Source organism: Cupressus sempervirens, chromosome 6 (genome assembly GCF_028749045.1).
Source record: "Cupressus sempervirens isolate cs-2001-9-10 chromosome 6, ASM2874904v1, whole genome shotgun sequence".
In the NCBI taxonomy this organism is placed as follows: domain Eukaryota; kingdom Viridiplantae; phylum Streptophyta; class Pinopsida; order Cupressales; family Cupressaceae; genus Cupressus; species Cupressus sempervirens.
The window spans coordinates 300,251,540-300,271,728 of NC_143123.1; the positions used below are offsets into that span (position 1 = coordinate 300,251,540).

Here is a 20,189-nt window from a genome sequence, read left to right on the forward strand (position 1 = left end):
AATACCACTTGTTATATGAAAATGTTCACCCATTTATGGATTTATGGGGGAATGTGAAAAGATAAAAATAATAATTTAAAAAATAAAAGAAACAAGTAAAAAATACCATAAAGTCATCAAGGCTCATTGTTTGAATGTTTTTAATAATTAGTAGCTTTTTTATTGTTAGTTTTTATTTTATGTAATTTAACAAGTGCCATGTAGTGATTGTATTTGACTCTGCAAGTGATTGCAATAGTATTAGCTATGACAAATACACCAACAAGAGGTATATTATAGTATGAGTCCCACCTAATGTCAACATTGTTTTAACAAAATTTATGATCTATGGTCTTTGATAGATCCTTTTAATTGATTTGGCTTTAAGAATCATAAAATGTACCAGTAATTCTTTTTTTGAAAAAGTAAAATGAATCATCTAGACCATTACGATTAACTTCAAAAATAAACTTAAAAATCAATTTAATATTAGTATATGTAGTTTTATGATTTTTTGTTGTAATTAATAAATTGAATGATGGGTTCAAAAATAGATATTTATTTATCTACAAATAAGAAGAATTTGTAAAATTTATAATAGATGAATTTATAATCATATTGGTGGTTATTAAAATTTCAAAATTGTTATTTAAACCAACTTGGCGAGTGAACTTAAAGAATAGACTTGGTGAGCGTACTTGAATAGTCGACTTAGTGAGCCAACTTGGGGAGCTGGCTTGGGGAGCTGACATGGTGAGTGGGCTTAAAGAGGCAACTTGGTGGGGCATTTTGGCAAGCCAACTTAGCAATATTTGATTTACAATTTAATGATACAAATTTTTAATATAAGTTTCATTTGTATCCCACATTGACCCATATTTCACGAGTAGTGATTCAACATGAGGTGAAGTGTCGGGACTTTTGGGGAGGTCACCCATCCCAGTACTACTCTAGCTTAAGCACACTTAATTACGAAATTCCCTCCATGGTTAAACCCACTCTGCTTGCAACCCCATTTGCAAGCAATATCACTATCAGAAATTAATGAGTAAAATTCTTTATCCTTATTTCTTTATGTGATCGAAGAAAATTTATTGAATTTAAGAATGACAAAATAATAAAACTCCTAGCTAAAATATAAAGAATGAATAAAAAATAAAGATACTCTAAAATATATTAACAAACATATATGTACATCTTTTTGAACCAAAAAAATAAAAATAAAAGTGAAGCAAAAATGTAAATTTGTTTATATAGACTACCTGACTAATAAAACTTTTAAGTAACCTATAAATTCTTTATACGAAATGGCTAAGTAGCCGATTGAATGACTGATTGTTATAATTTATTAATTACTTAAAAATTACAAAACAGTTCTATTTTAATTTTAATAATAATAATATATAAATGTCAAATCACAGCGATTTGTTCGGTTGGATAGACGCTTCCCTCTTTATAAACTATTTTATATTCCCTCACCTCTTTATTAAGATTTAAGATTTTAATTTTATATATTAGTACAATTATTTTATTTGGTCAATGGGTCCTTGGTCTACTCGCAAAGTTGAATGGCTCACTAAATCTTACTGGGTGCAAGGTTCAAAGACATTATAAGGATGAGGCCGAGATCGTGCCCCGAGCGAGGATGCTCCTTAGTCTTTGGCTCTTAGCTGAAGAGGTTTCAGGCACGCGTGGACGCTCGGGGATGCTCCTTAGTCTTTGGCTCTTAGCTGAAGAGGTTTCAGGCACACGTGAACCTGTATCAGATACCTAAAACTTGTTTGTAATGACCTCTATAAATTTTTAATTTTTTAAAAAAAAATTGTATATCATATACTATTATACCAAAAATACTATTATTCTCAAACATATTTTTAGCGGTCAAATCAAAAGCGTAGGATAAAGTAAAAAACATAAAACACACAAGTGAAGCCATGGCTGGCAGTACATTTTGTTAAAAAGCCCGCGTTACTTTTCTGGAGTAATTGGCGTGGGCAGTGGCTTGGCGCCTGGAAACGCGTAACTAACGAGAGGCCATTAATTAATGGAAGTAGTAGGCCTTGCATGCTCGTCTTATCCGGAGGGAAAAGGTTTTGAAGCGGAGGGGAGTCTGCTCCAGTAGTCTGTTGAGCGGAGTGGTGTGGTGTGAATATGAGAATAAATTCGTCCTCCATCACTACCTCCTTCTCCTTCTCTGGGGTTGCGCATCCCTCCTCCAACAGAGCAATGCTACACACTAGAAGAAGCTTAAGCTTATGCAATTTCCTACACAAAACCCTCAAGTCAGGGTCAGGGTCAGGGTCAGGGTCAGGGTCAGGGCAGAGAGGGTTTCCTTTGAGCATGTCTGTTGACGTTGGAAAAGAAGAGAATTCACCCGTTGCTAACCCTAATCCTAATCCTAACCCTCGATCGGGGCTTGAAGAAGAATTTGCAGTTCTGGAGACGGGGAGATACGAATGCAGTTCATGTGGATATGTGTATGACAGGGCATTGGGGGACCCGGTGTATCCGATAGCAGCAGGGTTGGACTTCTCCAAGCTGCCCGAGGACTGGAGGTGCCCGACGTGTGGGGCGGCCCAGTCATACTTCACCAGCAAGAGCATCGAGGTCGCAGGCTTCGCTCAGAACCAGCAGTTTGGCCTCGGAGGAAACTCATTGACTGGCGGCCAGAAAAGTGCTTTGATCTTTGGCTCCCTCCTCTTTCTCTTCATCCTCTTTCTTTCTGGTTACTTTCTTCAATAAGGTACTCCCTTCTATTTTGCTGGAATCCATCAATGCCTCTTTCCTGTTTTGGAGATTCTATTCCCATTTATTATCTGCTGTGGCTCAACTTAAATTGTTAAGCACGTTTGGGATTTGTGCCAATGCTACAAATAATTCATGCTATGCTCTATTAAGAAATTCGATCGCGGTATATGTTTATTAGAAAGCGAACCTGTCCAATCCAAAACTCTGTCTTACTGCTGGGCAAGCATTTTAGATACTATTCATACATTCAACAGCTGTAACTCATCCGATGAATCCATTTTAATAGAAAGGTGAACGCCAGTCTGAAATAGGTTTGGTATGCCCTGTTAGTGGCATGCAAAATATCTTGCCCTTCCTTATGCAGCAGAAATGACTGACTATATGGATTATGGTCCTATTTTAGGCAAAAGTGGATATTAATGTGATGTGTTATTGAAGTGACTTCAAGGCTGCCAGTGATCCCAACTGATTGAAGCAATGATCTGCCCTCTTTTTTCTCTCTAGGTGCATGGGGGTGACTCAGGGTGCATGGTTTTTTTAACACGTGCTACTTCACCTTTTGAATCCAAGCAATCCTTTCACATTTACTTCACCTTTTGAATCCAAGCAATCCTTTCACATTTGTTGTCTTTCATGAAACTAAAATCAGATTTATACAGAAGATTTGCTGCAATTTCAAAGTCAAGCTCATATGAAGATAAGCCTTCTTTTCCCAAAAAGAAAATGGTTGTTATTTAGGATGGAAACTCTGCAAAAAGTATGATTCACGTGGATGAAATGGAAAGGGTTCTTATCTGCAGCTTTAGGGGAACTTTTCTAATACTCTAAACTACTCTAACACCTAGATATGTAGATCTTATAATGATGCCGAAGGGATATCTTTCTCACCAGATAAAAACGGATATGGTTTTTCAACAAGGCTCCTGTTCTATTATAATAAAGCCAGGTTTGTTCGCAAATCAGTTACACGAAAACTATAAGGGTCCGTTTGGTTTGTGGAATTTAAAAAATTGGGATTTCTACAAACTTTGTTTAGCCAAATCAAGGTTTTGCAGATCTTCATTTCGATTTTTGGGATTTTACTTGAACTGTTTGTTTGACTCGGAAGATGTGTATGAAGACACATTTTTATGCGTAAGCTTGGAGTTGAAGGCAAATTTCAAAAAGTAGTCCAATCTATTGTTTTTACACTCCTTAAAAAACATAACCAGGTTTTGGTTTTCAATTCCTACTTGCTAGTAGGAAGTTGGAAAACCTTGTTTTGAGGCAAAATTGGAAGTCTGGTATGATAATTCCATTTTGCCAATTTTGAAACAAACACAAAGATTTTCAAATCCAGATTTTGAAAAAGCCAATTCTTGTCATCTTCGAGGAACCAAACAGACCCTAAAAGATTATCCGAGCATGGTTACACAAATCCAACTTCATTCAAGTTATCTTTGTTTTTGAGTGAGTATTGGCAAGAATCTATCCTCAGGGAAATTGGAGGACCAGTAAGAGAGTGTACCTTCGAATTTACCGACTATTGCGCGATTGTATTAGCTATATTTGGGAGGGACTAAATGTTTTAGCTATATACGGATTTTTTGTCAATGTTGATTTCTAATAGCTATTCCGCTACTTTATTATCTCATATATGGGAGGGACTTAATATTTCTAATAGCTATTCCACTACTTTATTATCTCATATATGGGAGGGACTTAATGGAATTCCTGTAAACTAAGAGAGAATATTCTCTTTTAATGTAGGATTTGTTATCAACATAACCATTTGGCTAGGTTTTCTTTGGACACCAACTATAAAAACAAAGAAGCCGCCCTAAGAGTGAAGATGCAACAACTTGTCAAGAGCCCAAACAACAATCATATAGCCTTATCAAAGAGCTAAAAGTGTCCAATCACAAAGGCGACACTATACATCTATAACGAGTCCTAGGTGGCTTACAAATTCAAAGGGAAACTATGGCACACAAAGAGGGAACCGCAGAAAATAAAATTTAAAAAAAAAACTCTTTCTATGTTGTTTGACAAACAATGAACTAGAAGACATTGAAATGAACAACGAAATGAGTCATCAAAACCAATTCAGTCCTATGTTTCAACTAATTATTGCAATCTCCTTGCACCAAACATGGATAAGAAACTTCTCACATCAACATATTAGAACTAAGGTGTCTCTAAGTCAAAACATACTGATTTATTATGACTATGATAGTTACTAGTTCAGTAGAAGAGTTAAAAAGAGTATTTTTTTGGCAATTGATATGCCCCCCTACCGGTGCCCTATAGAAATCTGGGAAGAGCAACTCTATAAAGGTAGGGGCGGACCTAACTCCAACTATAGTGGCGGTAGGGGCGCCCCTATAGATATATGGGAAGAGCTTAGTGGTAGAATAGCCCTACCTATCCTAGTGGACAATTCATGAGGGCTTATGGTGGAATGAAGTTTGACAAGTGGTGGGAGGTAGGGTGTTGTATCTGGAAAGGTGACTGTTGTGGATGCGTTATGCTTTGTTATATTTAAAGTTTCTATATATAATGTGTCTTTAGTTTAACAAGTTGGCACCACATACCTTTTTGATATCAGCTCATAGTTGTGGAAACCATGAACTCTTTCCACTTGTGTTGAGCTCTATAAATATGTAGCTTCTTAGTGTATTCTATGATTATAGGTTTGATACCTTCTAAAAAAAGTTTATATACTAAATATTCTCCAGAATACTCTCCTATTGTATTTACTCTTGATGAGCATTAGCTGTAGGCATTGTATTGTAATTGTTGTTATTGTTGATAGTACAATTGACTTTGACTTTTGGAGTGCTTTTTTTTTACGTAAGAGTTTTCCCACATATATTTGGTGTTTTGAATTTATAGGCTTAAATTTGATTTTACATGTATTTATCTAGTTTGCAATAGTTCAATAGTTTATAAGAAATTTCTACATCATCTCTCCTATTAGATTTAACATTTGGAAATGTTATTATGCACTTTACTTCCTTTCACAAAAAAATATACTTCAAGATCAATAACGATAATTTCTAAAGGAAAACAAAATGCTAAAATCAGTCCATACACTATTAATAAGTTTAAGCGAAACCCTAATTTCCCCCAGAAAACTCCTTAGGTGAATAATATGAGGCTAAAAAATGACAAAGAATATAAGATTGACATAGATTCAAAAGAAACAATCAAATAGGTTGAACATAAGTGGAAGGTTCTACCAAAAAGTTGTGAGACACTAGTTTGAGGTCATTAGTCAAGTACAATGCTGAGTTTATATTTTGTTGCCTTTTTAAAGTTATTTTAAAAAAAAAGTTGAAATCTAGTTTGTAACATATCTTCATACTAGTTGATAATATCAGAAATTAATAATTTAAAATATTTTTTTAATACAACTTTCATGTTTGTAAACATTAAATGTAAATTGTCAACTAAATCATTTTTTCTATTTATTTATATTGTTTGAATTACATCTTTGATAAAACACCTTATTTCATATGCGACCTTGTACTTTAATTGCTATCATTACTACTCACAAATATGACTATATTTCCTATGCTAGAACCATGGTCCCCTAGTCTCCAAGAAGTTATAGCTCCGTGAGAACCTTCATTCTAACATCACACTTAGTTACACCTAATCTTGTAATATCTACAATATTGGGATGCAATTATAGAATAAAAACCAACACTATCATAAGTTACTTAAGAATGTGTACTTTTACTACAATGATTTTATTTTCATTTGAAAACAATTTAAAATGACAATATATTTGGGTATGTGTAGGATCATGGTATACCAAACTAGACTCCTAAATGGCAATGGAAATTTTAAAAAAGTAGGGTTAGACAAGTTAACATGAAAATTTGAACAAGTTATCATATTATATAAAAAAATATCTAGCACAACAATTTCTAGAAAATTGAATGTAGTTTCTAAGCTACTAGCCCTTTTTTGGGAATAAATATTGTATATGGTGAAAATTTTAGGTTTTAATGCAATAGCACAATTTTTTCTGACCATCTTAAAACAACCAAATAATAATGTTTTTCACAAGATTCTAAATATAAGTAGTAAACTAATGTCTAAATGTGGTGATTTTTTTGTAATATTTTTTCGAGCAAATAATTAATTATTGAAGTTTTTGCTACAACTTTTCCAGAATTAAAAAAACTTACGTGTATGACCACCTTAACTTAGTTTAATTTTTATAAAATTGAAACTTTTTTTTAGTAGGTGAAACATAGAATAAGACACATTTTTTTTGATTTCAAAAATGACATACAATTTGAAAGTTATAGTTGTTTTTCAACCAAAATATTAATCAAGACTATATTAATCAAGACTATAGAGGTAATTCAATTAGAAAAAAATACTAATTACTAAATGAACTCGAAATATGACAAATATATCGATGGTCAACTAAGAATCTCCTTAAGAAACCCTCTCCGTTTCATCAAATTCAGGTGAAAAAAAGTCATCAGCTATATGGTCAAAATTTGGAGATCAGAGGATCTAGGGAAAACATATTTTTAGGGTTGACCAAGTAGCATTGGCATCCCAAACCCAAAACCAAAAGAAAATCCCAAAGAAAATCTCTAAGTGTGTTAGAGGTGATGTACATTTGATAGTTATCGGGTATCCGATAGATACATAGAAAAGTAACCCACTCTAATTCACACCCTCTAATTCTTCATAATCATGGCTCGCCAACAAAATAGCCCATTTTTTGCATTTACATGTATCTTGAGGTGCGCCAAAATATTGATCCAAAAAAGTAATAATACAAATATAAGTTGAAATCTCTATTTTGCCCAAATAAGTATCCATAATTGCAAACACATCAATTATAAACTAAATCTAGACATATTTTGGGCTGATACAAGATTGCCCTTAATCGTCTGATCCTCTTGCATCAAACACATAGGGTAATTTGAGAAGTGACCTTGTCACATCTTAACTGGTTGAGGGAAACCCAAAGGGTCAACCTCCTTCTTAGATAACTAGGTTGAGTCCTCTACATGCCGTCATTACCACTTTAGTAAGCACTCCTCATACTGCCTATGTCTAGCACTCCTTCCCACACAACTTTCTAAGATTCCTTCAATCTCCTTGTTTTCATAAGTAGGAGTTGGACATTGCTCCAATATCAATTCGAACTCTGCACCTTCTCGATACTATGTTAAATATACAATATTGAAAAGAAGAAAAATATGGATTCCATCTAGCAACTCCACCTCATATGCTTTCCTCAAATCATGTTTCTTCAAAAATCTCATAGGGACCAAAATTCATCATCATTCTTCATCTTTAGCTTATTATAGGTGCCCAATGGAAACCATTCTTTCCTCAACTACACCATAACCTTATCCCCAACTTGGAACTCCTTATGCCTCCTCTTTTGATCAGTATTAGCCTTAGATTGCATGCTCATTTCGTTGATATGCTCATGCACTTCCTCATATAATTTCTTGACATATTCAACATAGTCCTTTGCCTTAGCTCTAGTAGTCCTGCCTCCTTAATCCATCTTTCTCAATTCCAATCAGTTCTTAGATTGCCCCCATACACAATTTGGAATGACAACTTACCAGTACTCCTATTCATAGAATTATTGTAAGAAAATTTTGCCTGTGGTAGAATCAAATCCCATTCCTTTAAGATTTATCACCTACTAAGCATCATAGCTGGTTACTCGAACTTTTGTTGACCACTTCAGTTTGTGGGTGATATAGAACTAAACTTCAACTCCATCTTCAACTTCTTCTCCAAAAATACCCAATAAACTTTGTATCACAATTTGAAACTATACTCTTTGGAAGACCATGTAACCCTCACTACTTCTTTGAAGAACAAATCTGCAATGTGAACCACATCATGGGTCTTGTGACAAGGAATGAAATGAGCCATTATCAAAAACCTATCAACCACTACAAATATTGAATCATTGCGCTTTTGTGTTCTAGACAAACCAAGAACAAAAATCATACTTCTATCTTCCCAGAGCCTTAATGGAACATGTCCTATATTCTAACTAACTCCTTTAGTTTTCTGACATGTTTGACAACTTTGCACAAACTTCCTCACGTTTTATGATAACCAAGGCCAAAATAATGTTCACTGATAATGACAATGGCCTTATCTTGGCTGAAGCATTCCGCCATTCCTCCACTATGTTTCTCTTTAATCAAATTCTCCCTTATAGAACTCCTCAAATGCATAGCTAGCTCCCATTGAATAACATGCCATCTTGGATCATATAGTCTAGCCACCTTGTCCTATCTAGAGTAATAGGTGCCTTGCAAGCCTTCCATGCTTTTGCAAAATTAGAGTCCTCAAGGTATAGAGTCTTGAGTTCATTAAACCCAACCACCTCAACTTGCATTTATGATGGCAATATTCGCCTCCTACTTACGGCATCTGTAACCCTACTTAATTGTCTACTTTTGTGCTTAAATTTTGTGCTTAAATACAAATGTATAGCTCTGCAAGGACTCTACCCATTTCAAGTGCCTTTGATTCAATTTACCTTTTCCATTTAGGGGTTGTAATGCTTGATGATTAGTGTACAAAAATAAATTCTTATGGCAATAAATAATGCCTCCATTTCTTTAATGCCTCAACTATTGCATAAAACTTTTGATCATAAATACTTATCCATATTATTTAATTTCTTATTGAAATGTGCAATAGACTTACCTTCTTGGCTCATTACAACTCCAATGACACTACCACTTACATCACAATCCACCTAGAACACCTTGTTGAAATCGAGGAGTGCTACACTTGTTGCTTTGTCACCTTCTTCTTCAACAATTCAAAACTCCTTACAAGTCCTCCAAATTGTTTGAACGCTTTTCTATCACCCATCATTGCCTCAGTTAGGGGTACTTTAATATTAATAAAATTTCTAATGAACTTTATGGATTGACCTCATTGTAGTGGTAGGCCTTGGGGTAGGCCATTCTAGGATGACCTTCCCCTTCTCTAGGTTCATTTTGAGACCATTAGGTGAGACAACAAACCCCAAATAAACTAATTCCCTTTTGACAAAGCTACACTTTTTCAAGTTAATCAAAAGTTTCTCTTCTTTAGCTTCTAGAGACTCTATGAATATGCATCAAATGTTCATCTAGTATCTTACTTAAATCAAAACATCTTTTCAATACACAATAACAAAATTTCCCATTATTTTCTTTAGTACTTCATTCATGAGCCACATGAAGGTGCATAGTGCATTGGTTAGCTCAAAGGGCATGACTAACCGCTCATACAAACCTTCCTTGGTCTTTAGTGCTGTCTTCCATTCATCACCCTCTTTGACCCAAATGTGGTGATAGACACTCTTAGGGTCTATCTTTGTGAAGTATTGAGCTCCACTTAAGTAGTCCATAAGATCATCCATACTTGGTAGGGGAAATTTGTATTTGATGGTTATCTTGTTTATAGCCCTAGAGTCTGTACACATCCTCTACCCTCCATCCTTCTTTGGTGTTGGTAATGTAGGTACTGCACATGGAGTCATGCTCTCTCGAATAAGAGCTTTCCTCAACAATTCCTAAACTTGTTTATTCAACTCCCTAGTCTCAGTAGGACTCATCCTATGAGTAGTCTTGTTAGGCAAATTGGCACTAGGGACGAAGTTTATTTGTTGACTAATTTGCCTTACTAGTTGCAACCCCTCAGGGACATTATTAGGTACAATGTCCTGAAACTCATTTAATAGACCTAAAACTTATATTAAAATTTCTTTATCCACCCTGGGAATTAAAACGTAACAAAAGTGTTGATGTTTCATCTCATCCATAATTTTTCGTCCATAAACAAGATATAACCTAGCACTACTACATACCTTTGCTTCTTCCTTCATTAGGAGTTTTGGCTTGTGACAAACTCCATCATTTGTTAGAGAATAGGTGTTTAAATAACCATCATGTACAACATGACTGTCATACTGCCATGACCTTTCCAACAACATATGATATGCATCCATTAGTATGATGTTACATAGTACCTCATCATTGTAGCTTCCAATCTTTAACTTCACCAAACACTCTTCATTAACCATGATCTTGTGGTCATCCTCCAACCAGGGAATCCAATACAAATGTGGGTGTTTCTCTTTCATAAGATTTAACTTCGTGACCATGCTCTTTGACACTAGATTGTTAGTGCTCCCACTGTAGATAATTATATCACAACACTTATCCTTACACCTTGTACCTAGTGTGAAACATGCTCTTCCTCTAATCTAACTCCTCTAGTTATTAGGGCTCTCTTAAGAACGAGGGTTTCTCCCTGATCTGCATCACCCAAATACTCAGATTTGGCTTCTTCATCTGCATTTGCCACTCTCGCTTGGCCTTCAACTCTCCAATTTGTCCTTACTTGGCATCCATGACATTTAGAGACTTGATGTCTTTCTTCACCACAACGAAATCAAATTCCTCTAAAATCACCTCTCCCTGGTCCTTGTCCAAGCCTTCTCATTGGTCTCCATGATTTTGATCATGAAAGTGATTGAAACCCTCATTGCTCCGACTTCTTCTAGTACCCACATCTTTATTTTTCCTTTGGTCCTCATTTCGACTTCCAAAAGACCTACCATTGCCCCTTCTTCCTTGCCCTCACCCTATTTTCTTTCCATCAAAACTATTGCTTAACCTCTAACATGTCAAGGCAAACTAGTATTCTTCAATACTGATCATTCTAACTAGATTTAGCTCCTCCTGCAGACTTGGCCTTATCCCATTTAGGTAATGGACAACCTTCTCTTTATTAGCTTCTGCATACCCTGTCCTTATGAGGAATCGATAAAAACCCTCTATGTATTCTTGGATAGATTTTCCTGCCTACTTTAACCCTCGCATCTTGAAGAAATCAAGCTCACAGTCAACATAAATGAACCACTTCTTTAGTTTGTCGCCACCCAAATCCATCTTGTGATTTTCTCCTTTCCTCTTCAATTTCTTTCCAATTGAACCTCCTGCAACCAAATTTTGGCACAACCCTTCAATTTGGCCTTCATAAACTTGACCCTCTCAAGATTTTCTACATCTTTATACTCAAAATACTCCTCTATATCATTCTATAGCAAAATGTGGAAACTTCAATTTTGGGCCTTTTTTGACTTCAAAAATAACCCTCAGAATCCTATCAGCCTCTAAATCCTTGTCTTCTTCTCTAAGCTCTTTAACTTGTCCCACTTGTACAAATTCTTCCTCACTTTTGTCTTTTGCCCCAAAATTAGTGCCTCTTCACAGTTGTTCTTGCAAGGCTTCTACATGCCTTTGGAGGGCTCTAAAATGCTCAGGTGTCACACCTATAAATCTTCTGCCATGTTCCATTCGAGGAGACATTTTCACACTTATCTGACAACTCACAACCTCAATCCTAGTGTAAATTGTTGTATAGTGGCGATGTGCCTACATAATAGAAAAGGGAAATTGCCATTATCTAAAATATGAACCTACTACATGCATACAGTCTAAAGAAACCAAACTACATGTCTAGTGGGCTATAATACTACTAGTTTCTGGAGTAAAATCCATCTCACGGTACCTTCTCCCAAACTCCAAAAACTCCCTTTCACCTCAAGGATGAGCCTTAAATAGCTTGTCTTAGGTTTAGGCTTAAGAATAGAATTCACGTTTTGACATCTAGCGATCAATGCCAAAACAAAGGTTCTAGAATTCAAATTAGAATTTGGTGAAAAAACAAAAGTTTGTAGAAATAGTAGTCCAACTTTTGAGAAGCATAAACTTTGATTGGGGACTTCGATTGATAGACTGTTTACATTTATAGAAAGCTCTTTGAGTGCTCTATAGTCGTAGCAAGCCATTTAGTGCATCAAATATGACCCCAAAGGACTTTTGGGAGGTCTTTTAGAAACTTAAAATTGCAATAACTTTCAAATGATAAAACATTTTGACTTGATTATTAGATTATCTAATCTACTTGCATGCATGGAACATAAAACAATAAGGTAACAACACCATAACACTTTGACACAATATTTGGTAACCCAAAACCCTCCAAGTATAAGGTAAAATTGGTGTGGCGATGACACCCACAATGCTTCATTATTGAAGTAATAAAGTTGGCCTGTTAGGGCTTACATTTGATCACTTCTAGTGATCTACTTGGTTAAGAGCAAGTCGAACTATTAGGTCCACCTTGTGAAAGGATTTATACAATATAATTAACTCTGTTAAAAGTTTCTACAAAGGACTGTTAGGTCCACCTTGTTAGAGGATTTCACTGATGCACCTGTTAGGATGAATCAGTGGATTGATCTTTGCTGTGCAACTTGATTTGGTGAATAAGATCCTTTGATATAAACTGATCACCTGACTGTGATAGATGAGTCTTTGTCTTTCTTCTATACTGCTTGTAGCCTTCTAATTACTTTGCTCTTTCATATTCGCTTCCATGCAATGTTCTTCAATTCATTGTCATCATTTGGACAAACAAAATAATTTATATTTATATCCGTCTAAAATAATTGCATTAACAAGTCGGCTACATTAATAGTTTCAAACAATAATTTACCAAGTCGGCTCAATGCTAGTACTTAGGTCCAATTATCCACTCGAGTGATATGCTAACACTTGGGCAACATAGTGGAACTCAACAACTATGGCTTATTTGGTTAAAACTGCACACTTGGTTCACATTGATCACTCAGCAAGCGAAGATGACTTGGTTAACACTGGTAGCTTGGTAGACATTGCTTGAAATCAATTACTCAATTGACACTACAACTCGGTAGATATTGTCAACTCGGTTAACACGATAACTTGGTAGATACTATCAACTTGGTTGACATTGCTCACTGGTTGCTCAGTTAACATTGTTGACATGGTTTACTTAGTTCTACTTAGTAACAATATAATCATACAAAATTACTAAGTGTTTTGGCACTAATTGACAATATGTCTTTCCATAAGGTCTACAATACCCCCCTTTGGCATTAGTGACAAAAACACTTACACGAAATTTTGATCTTCAAAACTATAGTTAAAATTCCCCCTTTCATGTGCTTGGATCTGCAGCTTGGTTACAATTACTATTGTTTTTGATTTTTCAAAATTGTTTTGGTAACATTGCTATATACATTTTTCTCCTTCTTTTGTACATGTATTTCTTCATATATATCTTGTACATTTCCTCCTTGTACACTATATATTCCCCCTTGTTTTTGACACAAATGTCAAGAAATGTATATCTACAAAGTAACACCAAAATGTGAGAGAAAATCACAATGTACCTTTAAAACTAAAGACATAGTCTTCTCCCAATTTTCTTGCAATACCTCAAATTGTGCAACTCTATTTGAATCTTTGTTGATAATTCCATCATATGCTCTGCCACAGAAAAATTATTGTCATGAATCAATGTCTTTGCATGAGCAATTTGCTTCTGCATTTACATCCATGTGTGGAATGATTAGACTCTGAATTTCTGACAAGGATGTCCTTATCCTTGCTTCTTCTCTCAGTAGCTCTACTTGTAAAACAATTAAATATATGATTTTCACAAAATGTACTGAGCTTGAACTTGGTTCAAGTGCCAATTGGTTTGCACTTGCCTTCAAATCAATATGAATCTTTGTCAACTTATCCTTAATATCCTTCGTAAAATTGGTAGTATCACTGAATTTTATAAATAGAGATACAACATGGTTTACAATGTTCTCAAATGAAACAATAACAGTGAAATTCCACTTGATTAATTGCAATTTTCTTTGCAACATTTTCTAACACTTTATGCTCAAATTTTCTTTCTGCCTTCTGCAGTAGCTTCTCTTGACCATCTAAGTCTTTATTAAATTTGTGCACAATGTCAATATTTTAGTCCATTATGGAGTTTTTCTCATTTACCTCAATAGACACTACATCCAGAAATATAGACATACTATCTTCAAGTACTCTGTTTCTATCCCTTTCTGCTCTCAGCATCTATTGCTTGGCTCTTTTTTCAAAAGTTCGCCCAATATGTCCATTTTCTCGGCAGGCATATTAGATTGGTCCCAATTTGGAACCACAATCTCTTCATCTAGGTTAATGTCATCAACAATCTTTCCCTTACCTTTTACCTTGGTAGTTGATGAAGTTATGATTTCTTTCCATTTTCCTTCATTGCTCTTTTCTTCAATGCTCAGTTGAAGCTTGATTGCCTTATCTCCTTGCTTGGTTAGGCTTGCCCCTAGAGAAGTTAGAGCTTGTTGCTTGGTTACTAGTGGGGTAGAAGAAATATTTGCTTTCTCCTCAACTCTTTTTACTGCAGCTCGGGTGTTACCTTATTTAGTTCAGAGCTTGATGGAGTGAGTGCTTGGCTCAGAGAGGTTGGAAGAGATGCCATTACCTCTGCTATAATTTGCTTAGGGTCAAACTCTTTAATAGTCGGAACCTCTGGTAGGTTTCCCTCTTCTTATAGGTCAAAAATATTTTTCCACAAATTGGACGTGGATTGCACTACATCTTCAATTTTATTTCCCAAAATTTGAAAAGCTTTGAATCTAGGAGTTAGTTTGTTCTCATATTTTGACATTGCCTCCTTTAATTCCTTTTTAGAGAGATTTGACATTGGTTTCCTTAGAGTCTGTTCTCTAATGTCCTCTGTCTTGACTACATTTGTGCAATGGTGAGAAACAACTTTCAGTAAGGTTCTAGGAGCATGCCCTTTGAGTTCAGTAGGGTCATACTTCCATCTAGCCATTTTCTCTACTAATGCCTCTTCAATCTGTTTTTGCTCCTCTTTATTTCTGGAGTCATATTTGAAGAATTTGAATCATGCCATTCCACTCCCTTCCCTTATTGATTTCATTTGTTACTCAAAAGTAGGTGGGGGCTTCTTTAGTGAGATGATTTGAGTGTTATTTCATCATCATCCTCATCCTCAAGCCTCAATTGCTTTCTTGGCTTCCTAGGCCTTGTGGCAGTTATCATAGGGGTAGAAGACCTTGTTGATTTCCTTGATAGAGTCTTTGCCTTCTTCTTCCTCTTCTTCTTCTTGACCATCTTCCTCTTCTATATCATCACCTTTACCCTTGGTAAGCATGAGAGGGAAATCTTTTGCAAATTTCTTCTAACCTTTTCTTTCCTCTCTTCAAGATTTGAGGAATTTGAATCTGAAGTGAGATTCTTATTTTTGCTTCTTCATAAGTTCCAAAATAGGCAGCCTTACAATCTATAGGCTTATCGATAAGAGCCTCAATGATGTCTCTGGTTTCATCAATGTTCACCTCATATGCTAGAGGTTTCATGCATGCAATCCTAGATCTGACTGCCTAAATATGCACTTTATCACAGTCAACCAAGAAACATATATCTTGCTTATAATCATCAACCAATTGCTTAGGGATCCTAAACCATTTTGCATCTTTTCCTTGAAGTTCTCAAAATATGCATCCATGATGCCATCAAAATTTTCACATGTTTCATCAATGAAACCATTGATTTGATATGGAATAGGTGTGTCATTCCATATAACATTTTCTTTTGATGGAAATAATTTTTGCACATAAAAGAATAAATAGACCAAGAGTGAACCAAACTTATATGGATTTGTCTTTGATGCTCGGATGCTTTCCATATTCTTGCTCAATTGGATGAGCTACAACTCGATGAGATCAAATGACATATTGTTCTTGACCACTTTGAATGCCAAGTTCATTGCCTCACATGGTACATTGTCTGGTTGGCTTGAACTTTAAATTTTGTGTGCAATGAAATGAATATCAAACTTGATCTCCATCTCTGTGATGTTGTTTAACTTCATTCCTCTTCCATCCCACTTAGCTAGGATTTTCTTTGCCAACTCACCTTGGGCTAGGGTTTTGGTAGTCTTAGGTCTGTCAAGCATGGGATACCCTATAACTTCATGTACCATTTTCTTCGTTATCTTCACCGGTTACCATTTTCTTCTTTATCTTTGCTCTATAAATGGAAATTTATGGTGAATAATAAACTTTTGATTTCACATTTTATGATTTTTTTGCCTTTAAGTCACCATAAATGCATCTACAAAAGTAGCTATCATACTGTAATAGCCTCCCTTGATTTGAACTTTGACTTGCAGAAATTTAACTTAAGGAATATTGTCAAACACTTTGTATGCAAACTCATAAAGTTGATTTCCTCAATAAATTGCTTTCCAATGAGTAGATTTACGAACAACTATGAAGTGACATTAAAATGCATAATACACATCATAACATTTTCACAAACACTTGGCACACATTCAATAGTATATGAAAAATCTGGAAACTCTTTCAATCTGCTAATAAAGGGTGATTTTTAAATGTAGATGTGCACTTACAGCTGCCTTAAAGGCCACAACAACTATTCAGACTTGTATTCAACAATTATTATGCAAAATATCAAAATTTGACAGAAGAAACCTGGAATTAGTTGCCGTAGTATTTTGCAGATGTAGTCGGGCAGCCCTCCAAACTTCTAATCAGCCGGAAAAACAAGTAAACTTGATACCAACACTGTTCACGCTGTACTGTAGCAAAATACTGTTCATGCCGACTGTAGCAAAATACTGTTCATGCGGCACTATAGCAATAACTAACTTTAGCTCTGCACCTCAAACCCTTGTAAATTTCTTTATGCAAACGCCCCAAATGAAACCCAGTGTGTTTCCTGAAGTGAAAACACCCTTGATCCTCCTGACTGTGTCTTCCAACAGCGAAGAGAATGCTAGCAAAGAGGGATTCCGTCCTCCAAGCCCGATAATCAGATATCCAGCAACATAACATTAATCTTCATCCAAACATACAAAACAAAAAGCTCTTCCATTTCTTTTATAGTGTTCTCACAAGAGCTCAATCCTTCGTTTTCTCAATGTGGGATAAAACATAACTCCCTTTATGTACCTTATGTCTCCAATGTGTTATAAAAATAAAGGGAACTCTTTTAATTTAAATATTTCCCACAAACTATAGTTTATGCATTAGTAAAGTTAAATATTTAAATTTAACTTTATAAAATGGCTTTATCAATGCATAACAAATCTTATCAATGATAAATAAGTCTTCCTGTCGATTTTAAACAATTACCATCGACATACCACTGTGACTGAATGTCCGGCCATGTCCAAGATGACTTACTATAAATAGTAAGTATGCCCAAAGTTGCCTCAAAACCCCTCAGAAAGACCTGCAACTGAAACTGTCTAGGCCAAATGGCCTCTAAGCCCCTTTAATGTCCTAGTTAGCCTACGGGACTGTGGGGAAATAGGCTAACGACAACATCATGCTATGAATGCTAGAAAGGGGACATTACAGTCCACCCTTCCCAAAATTGCTTGTCCTCAAGCAATTTCAGCTCTGGATGCTGCAATATCTGCTCATTTTCCCAAGTAGCATCCTCGACAGGTAGGTTCCTCCACTTCACTAGATACTCTCTGATAGTCCTCCTGCGAAGCACCCTCTCCTTGGAGTCAAGTATGGCCTCGGGAACCAAGATAAGCTTCCCCTCATCATCAAGAGGTGGCAATACTACTTAAGGCACCACATTGTGACCCAATGCCTTCTTAAGGCGTGACACATGGAACACATTATGCACTTTACTGTCTGCAGGCAACTCCAACTCATAAGCTACTTCGTCCACTCTCCTGATTACTTTGAACGGTCCATAGTAGCGTGGTTTCAATTTCTCTGCTCCACTCTTCTTGAGAGAGGACTGTCTATACGGCTGTAACATGAGGTACACCATATCTCCCACCTCAAAAGACCTCTCAACCCTGTGCTGATCAACATATTGCTTCTGCTGATTTTGTGCCTTTTGCAAATTTTCCTTCAAGGATCGCATAATGTCCTGACACTCCTGCAAAGTATCCTTGGCCTTAGGCACCCTGCTGTCCCCAAATAACAAATCCAAAAAATTAGGAGCATCATACCCGTACAGTGCCATAAAAGGGGACATTTGAATAGACATATGGAAAGAGGTATTATAGCAGTACTCTCCTAGATGCAGCCACTTCACCCAAGCCTTTTGCTCTCCTGCAATGTAGTTTCGAAGGTACCCCTCAACCCATTTGTTCACTATCTCTGTCTGCCCATCAGTTTGGGGGTGGTAGCTGGTACTCGGAGTGAGCTCTGTTCCACATAACCTGAACAACTCCTGCCAAAAGTGGCTCATAAATTTGTTGTCTCTGTCACTGACTATGCTCCGTGGTATCCCATGTAGTCTGAATACCTCTCGAAAAAATAGTTCTGCTGTTTGTGCTGCTGAATATGTAGACGAAATTGCAAAGAAATGTGCAAATTTCGTCAATCTGTCTACCACAACCAAGATACAATCCTGACCCTGTGCCTTGGGGAGGCTTGTGATAAAATCCATGGAAATGCTATCCCACTTCTTCTCTGGTATGGGTAGGGGCTGTAGTAAACCACCTGGAAAAGAATGTTCCTGTTTGTTCTGCTGACACATAGGGCATTCCCTAACAAACTGAAGCACCTCTGATTTGAGTCCTTTCCAAGTGAAGCGCTCTCTCACCTGCCGATATGTCTTAAAGAATCCGGGATGTCCTGCCATTGGTGACTCATGAAATGCCCTCAAAATCTTCTGCTTCATAGTAGACCCGGGTACTAAATAAATCCTTTCCTTGTAGATGATCAGATCATTTACGACAGTATATCGACTATCTTGAATAGCTCCCTCAATAATGTTAGATGCCCAACTATCCTTAGCATATTCTGTCAAGATCATCTCTCTCCAATCATCCATGACTATCCCAACAGCAAGCAAATGAGGCCTTCTAGATAAAGCATCTGCAACAATATTTTTCTTCCCTTTGACATAGGCTATGTCGAAATCATAGGCCTGTAATTTACTCACCCATTTCTGTTGCCTGTCATTAAGGTCCTTCTGTCCAAGGAAATGTTTCAAGCTATTATGATATGTTTTTACTGTGAATCGGCTTCCCACTAAGTACTGCCTGAACTTAGCTAGCGCATGCATGATCGCTAGCATCTCTTTGTCGTAGATGCTGTAGGTTCTCTCCACACCTCGTAATTTTCTACTCTGATATGTGATGGGATGTTTGTCTTGCATGAGAACAGCTCCTATGCCCTCTCCCGAGGCATCACACTGCAGCTCAAAAGGCCTGGTGAAATCTGGAATGGCTTAAACAAGACATGTACTCATCAGCTCCTTAAACCTGTCAAAACAATCTTGAGCCCTCTTTGACCACTTGAAACTATCTTTCCGTGTCAAATCTGTAAGTGGTGCTGCTATCTGTGAAAATCCCTTCACAAATCTGCGGTAGAACCCACAAAGCCCGAGAAATCCCTTGAGTTGTGAAGTGTTCCTCGGTGGTGGCCAATCCAAAATGGCCCTGATCTTGTCTGGGTCAACTCGAACACTTCCTGCACTAATAATATGCCCTAGATAGAGCAACTCTGTCATCCCAAACTCACATTTACTCATCTTGGCATATAATGACTCCCT

The 20,189-nt window shown here is 36.4% G+C and overlaps 1 protein-coding gene across 2 annotated transcripts in view; it reads left to right on the plus strand.

Annotated features, from left to right (window-relative positions):
• Positions 1 to 1,927: 1,927 nt before the first annotated feature.
• LOC149552395 (Rubredoxin-like superfamily protein) overlaps positions 1,928 to 20,189 on the plus strand; it is a 33,387-nt gene continuing 15,125 nt past the window's right edge. For both annotated transcript variants that reach the window (XM_089787940.1, XM_089787941.1), the window contains exon 1: positions 1,928 to 2,722. In XM_089787940.1, the coding sequence (XP_089644066.1) occupies positions 2,131 to 2,721 (591 nt within the window). In that variant the 5' untranslated portion in view covers positions 1,928 to 2,130 and the 3' untranslated portion in view covers position 2,722. The remainder of the gene's footprint in view (positions 2,723 to 20,189) is intronic.